A 5,254-nucleotide genomic window follows, 5' to 3' on the forward strand; every position below is an offset into this window, starting at 1 on the left:
ACAGAGTAAGTACTCTGAAAGAGTGCAACGGCTATAACTGAGTTATATTCATAATAAAAGTTAAAGGAATCGAAATTGATCGCGGTAATTTATTTTAATATGTCGATGTATTTTAAACGAAAGAGACGAAAGATGGATGATATGGTTATGTCGGGTGTCTGATAAAATCGTCGTAAACTTCTGTAAGATTTTAAAATTCAAGTAATTTATTTCGTATAAAATATCTTTATATATAAGTGATATCTCAAATAGCAGTTATTTTTTCTTTACAGAAAAAAAAAAAAAAAAAAAAAAAAAAAAAACTAGAAAGAGCGAGCCATTCGCCCTGAGCCAGTCAACGCTTCTCATTTTCTCTCGTTTTTCTTTTTTTTTTTTTCTTTTTTTTTTTTTACAGAAATATATTTCAAATATAATGAAGAAAATATACCATGGGTATATCGTTTCGACGGCTCCATCATTTTAATTTATATAATCTTTTTCGAGCGATCTCTCTACGAGGAATATGTACCAGCAGACCAATCAAAGTAATTTACCTCGCAGCGAGCCTCTCATTCCTATTCCTCGCACAAATTAGATTATATTATACAATGACTAGTTTCTTCGAGTAACTTACAGTGATTTACAAGAGAAAAAAAAAAAAATAAAAAAAATAAAAAAAAAAAAGGAAAGAAAACGCAAAGAAAAAAAATACAAAAAAGGGGGGGGGAGGAAACGAAAAGACAAAATCAACTGTAATAAAATAGTTCAGTTTTCTCGCTCTCCATCATTGTTTTGCCTCGTTCTTGTTTCATCAAAATTCAAATCTTATCTCGAAAAGACAACTAGGAAAAAAAAAAAAACGAGAAAAGTCTCGGACACTGGACCGTTCGACTGTATTTTCTCGTTTTTATTTCGTTTCACGTGTCCTCCTGACCAATCGATAATACTTCGTTTTCTCGTGCGTGCCTTTCAAACAATATATATTTATAATCGATGTTTCTCGCACGTGGCACACGATTTCGGGGGAAAAAAATGGCACTTTGCTGCACGATTACGCGATATACGCGTTTATTGTTTCCATTCCATTTTCTTCTATGTTTATACATATATATATTTTCTTTTTTCATTTTTAAAAAAAGAGCAATGTCACTTACGAAGATCGCTTTTTCCGCGTGTACGTATATCATCCGCTCGAATCGATCGAAAACGGAAATAATCAAAGGAGATAAAAAAAGAAAATAGGCGCAAAAAAAAAAAAAAAAAAAAAAAAAATACAAAAATGGCACGTCAGCTTCACGGGACCGCGTCAAGCGGTTAGCATATCGATGCTTCACATCCGTTTCCTGCTTAATTCTCTCATCGGCTCGAAAATTTCGCTCGAAAGGTACGATAATAAATCGTCTCTTCGTGTATCGTCCTCTAAGTACAATCAATTGAAACTCATCCATTCTCATCGATTTTCACACACGCGCACACCGAAACTATGTACAACCGGGACGACGAAGGAAATTCGACGAAAGGGAAAAAAGAAGAGAGAGAGAGAGAGAGAGAAACATTAAGAAATGATCAATCATCAAAAAAAGAGAGAAATAAATTCGAACGATCGCTCGAATCGATCCAATTTTTCTCCCTCCTCCTGTAAAAAAAAAAAGAAAAAAAAAATAATTAAACCCCTTAAACCCTTCGAGAGAACGCGTATGTCTAAATATCTTCGAATTCAGTTCCTCGACAGTTGCGTTGTATCGATGATTCCGTTTAAAACTCACCTCTTCGTTTCAACGAGCGTGAATTTTAATCGAAAGCCAGGTACTCGTCTGTGTCTCCATCTTCTCGAGTCTCGGTCAAATTTTTCTTTTTCTTCCCTTCTTTTCTCCATTTTATTTATCATTCTCCCTGTAAATGCGAATTTCACCGAGAACCAACCCACCCACCTATCCACCCCGCTCCCCCCTCCTCTCGATCGAGGAAGAAATTTCTCCGATTGTTTCTATTTCCTAATTCCTCTATTCTATTTTTTATTCGTTTGTACTCCGTAATCAACGCGTAAGGCACTTCGATCAATCGAGACGTTTAAAAAAAAAGACTAATACGTAATATTCTTTTTTCTTTTTCTCTCTCTTTTTAACAAAGGAACGTGTCGGAAGGAATCCGTGTCGGAGAGGGATCACCGGTTATCCCTCGTTCGGTACTCGAGCGCAACACCACCACCACCACCACCACCACCTCTTTCCCTCGAGTCGAGAGTGAACGCCCTCAAGAGGCATAGCCCATCGGGACGGTTATGCCCGGACATCCACCCTCCTGATGTTTGGTCAACAACGACATTCTGCTAAACGTTTTGCTGCACGAGGTGCACGAATACTTCTTCACGTCGCTGTGCGTCTGGAGGTGCGCCCTCAGGTTACTCCTGTCGGCGAACGCGCGGTTGCAATGCTGACAGCTGAACGGTTTCTCCCCTGTGTGAGTTCTGATGTGCCCTTGGAGGAGCCAGGGCCTGGAGAACGCTTTCCCGCAGAGATGGCACTTGCAGGGCAACGTGTGCGTTCTAATGTGCATTTTCAACGCGCCCAGGCTCACGTACACCTTCTCGCAGTACTTGCACGAGAACGACTTCTTCGCCTGGCCCTCGGCGGCCGCGCAATGAAACTGTTGGTGCTTCGACAGCCCGGAATACGTGGAGTACGATTTGCCGCAGTCCGGGCACTGGTATCTCGGGGACGTCGACGAAGACGAGGACGAGGACGAGGACGAATTCGAAGACATGGACGCGGTCGAGCTGCTCGATACCCCGGATTTCTCGATTTTCGGATGGACGATCGCGCTACCCGCCGACGTGCTCCCAGCCGATGATCTTCCGCTGTCGCTCCCGGGAGAGGATAGATCCTCCGGTGTGACGGGCGGCGGCGACCTCAACGACCCGGACCCCAACGAGCTCGTCGGGGACAGGCCGCAGTGGTCCGGGCTCGTCCAGTGCGCGTAACTTCTCGCGATCGGTCGCTGTATCGTTGGGCAGGTGAGGGCGCTGTGCGGCGGCGGCGACACCGCCTGATGATGCTCCGGGGACGAGTGCGGATAAGCGGGCATCGGGTAGGATGGGTACAGGTCCGCGGCCGCGGGATGGTAACGGTGATACGCTGCCGGGTAGGGGAGATAGTGAGGGGGGTAAAGAGGAGCGGTCCGCGCCCACGCCGGAGCCGCGTAATGCGGCAACGACTCGACCGGCGTGTTCAAATTGAGAGGCTCGAGGGGCGCTTTGCTCGCCATGAAGTGCAGGGGGGCGGGCGTGGCCGTCACGGCGCCCGTCGACGACGAATTGTCGTGTTGGATCACTTCCACTCGCGCCTTCTTGGCCACCGGGTGAATCGGCGCGATTCCAACCGGTGGAGTGATCACTTTCGTCGGGTAATGGTGATGGTGGTGAATGTGATGCACGGGGTGGATGTGACCGTGTAATGCCGCGTTCGGGGATGTCGGCCTGGTCGTCAACGGGGGCGAGGATGAAACTTTCGGGATCGGCGATGGAGACCCGTTGGACGGACGTTGTTGCTCCGTTGCCTCCTGCTCCTGTTGCTGATTACGTTCCGCAGTTTTACTCAAATCTTCCGGCTTTGTACTCAGGTTCTCTGGCTCGGGTATATCGTCCATCACGACATCGATTTCTATCTCTTCTGGAGAAGAAAAAAAAGGAAACTTAGGCGAGGTCTTAGGCGAGGCTTTTCTTTCTTTCTTTCTTTCTTTCTTCTTTTTTTTTTTTTTTGGATTATTTCGGAACTTTTTGGATTCGAGAAGATTCGGAGAGAATCAGGGAGGGAGGGAAGAGTTTAGGAGGGGAAAAGGACGAATAAATAAATCGAAGCGTTGGAGACTCACCTTTAACTTCCGTTACTTCTTCGTCCAGCATTTGGACTGGCCGTTTTTTCAACGGACAGTGGCTGTAATTGTTGTTCTTCTTCACGAAACTTCTCGGCACTTCTTCGACCAACATCTTGACAAATCTTTTTCACCGTGATCTTCGCACTCTTTAGAAATTAATAGTCGGCAGTTCGCAGGTATATATGAATATCCGCGAAGCCGTGACACTGCGATAATTAATTCCAAATTGTTCCGATTCACTGATTCACACCAAATCAATACAAGTCAAGATAATCTATATCGTCTGGAGATAATCCTCTGGGATTCGATCACTTCACTGTCACATTTAATTGTCCCGAATAAAACAGTCTGTGAGAAACAGTCCCCCTTTCCTCCTTCTCTTCGTCTCTCGACTCGACTCGTCCACTTTCTCGTAGCAAACACACGGAACGATGATCTCTTCTGGTCTCGAGCGGGAAATTGATGTTCACCGTTCGCTCGTCGGGAGTGAACTGAACTGTCTGTTCGACCGGCACCGGAGGTTAAACGTGATTCGATGTCACGAGCGGGATATAAAAGAAAAGGAAGAGGATAGAGTAAAGGTGGAGGGAGAGGGGAAGGAAAAAAAAAAAAAAGGAAAAAAAGAAAAAAGGAAAGAGATAAACGGTTGGCGGGTGAACTCGAGTGTACAATGTTCGGAAGGAACGTGAGAACTCGAGATTCTAAAAACAGTTCGGCTGCAAGCCGGTCTCTGACTGGCAGGGGGGTGCGTCTGGGCCTTTTATAACCCGTCACCCCACCAACCAGGTGCAGGTGGCCCGCACGTGCTGCCTGGCCAATGCAGGCCTGCGGGCCCCGCGCTACCCGCCAATAGGGGACGGCCGGTCGCGGGCCAACCGCCAATCAGAGGCAGGGCATCTGTTCCGCCGACTTGCGTGTACCCCCACTCCCTCTCCGTGCAACAACAGGAGGTGCAGGATGCGACGTGAGTGCGACGCGATTATCCTGCTGCGCTCCTCTCCTGTCCCTCCCCCCTCCACCCTTCTCGCTCCCACCCTTTTCCTTCTTTTTTCCCTCCCCATTTCCCCTTTTTCGTGCCACCGTCCCTGTCCCACTTGGAAAGTAACAGGGACACCGCGTCTCTCTCTCTCTTCCTCCTTCCTTGACGCGTCGCGTCGCGTCGCGTCGCGTACGGAGAGCAGATGCTGGGGCCCCACCGTGACGCGCGCACACACCCTCCCCACCAGAATTACCACCCCTCACTGCTCGAGACCTGGCCCAACGACCCGTCACCTCTGCGTTGTCGTCGGTGCACATGCACCACCGATTCAACGCCAACGTGTTTCCCTTCTCTCACTGGTTAAAACAACTTACTCGCTCGTTCCTGGATACGTTTGCACCCTCTCTTCCCCCTCCCCTTCAA

The 5,254-nt window shown here is 47.3% G+C and overlaps 1 protein-coding gene across 1 annotated transcript; it reads right to left on the reverse strand.

Moving 5' to 3' along the window:
* Positions 1-377: 377 nt before the first annotated feature.
* LOC410464 (protein escargot) lies at positions 378-4,973 on the reverse strand. Its single transcript, XM_393944.6, has 2 exons — positions 3,850-4,973; positions 378-3,647 (listed from the first exon to the last, which is right to left on the reverse strand). The coding sequence occupies exons 1-2, from the start codon at positions 3,962-3,964 to the stop codon at positions 2,233-2,235; spliced, it is 1,530 nt and encodes a 509-aa protein (XP_393944.1). The 5' UTR covers positions 3,965-4,973; the 3' UTR covers positions 378-2,232.
* Between the last annotated feature and the right edge of the window lie 281 nt (positions 4,974-5,254).

This window comes from Apis mellifera, linkage group LG13 (genome assembly GCF_003254395.2).
Source record: "Apis mellifera strain DH4 linkage group LG13, Amel_HAv3.1, whole genome shotgun sequence".
NCBI lineage: Eukaryota > Metazoa > Arthropoda > Insecta > Hymenoptera > Apidae > Apis > Apis mellifera.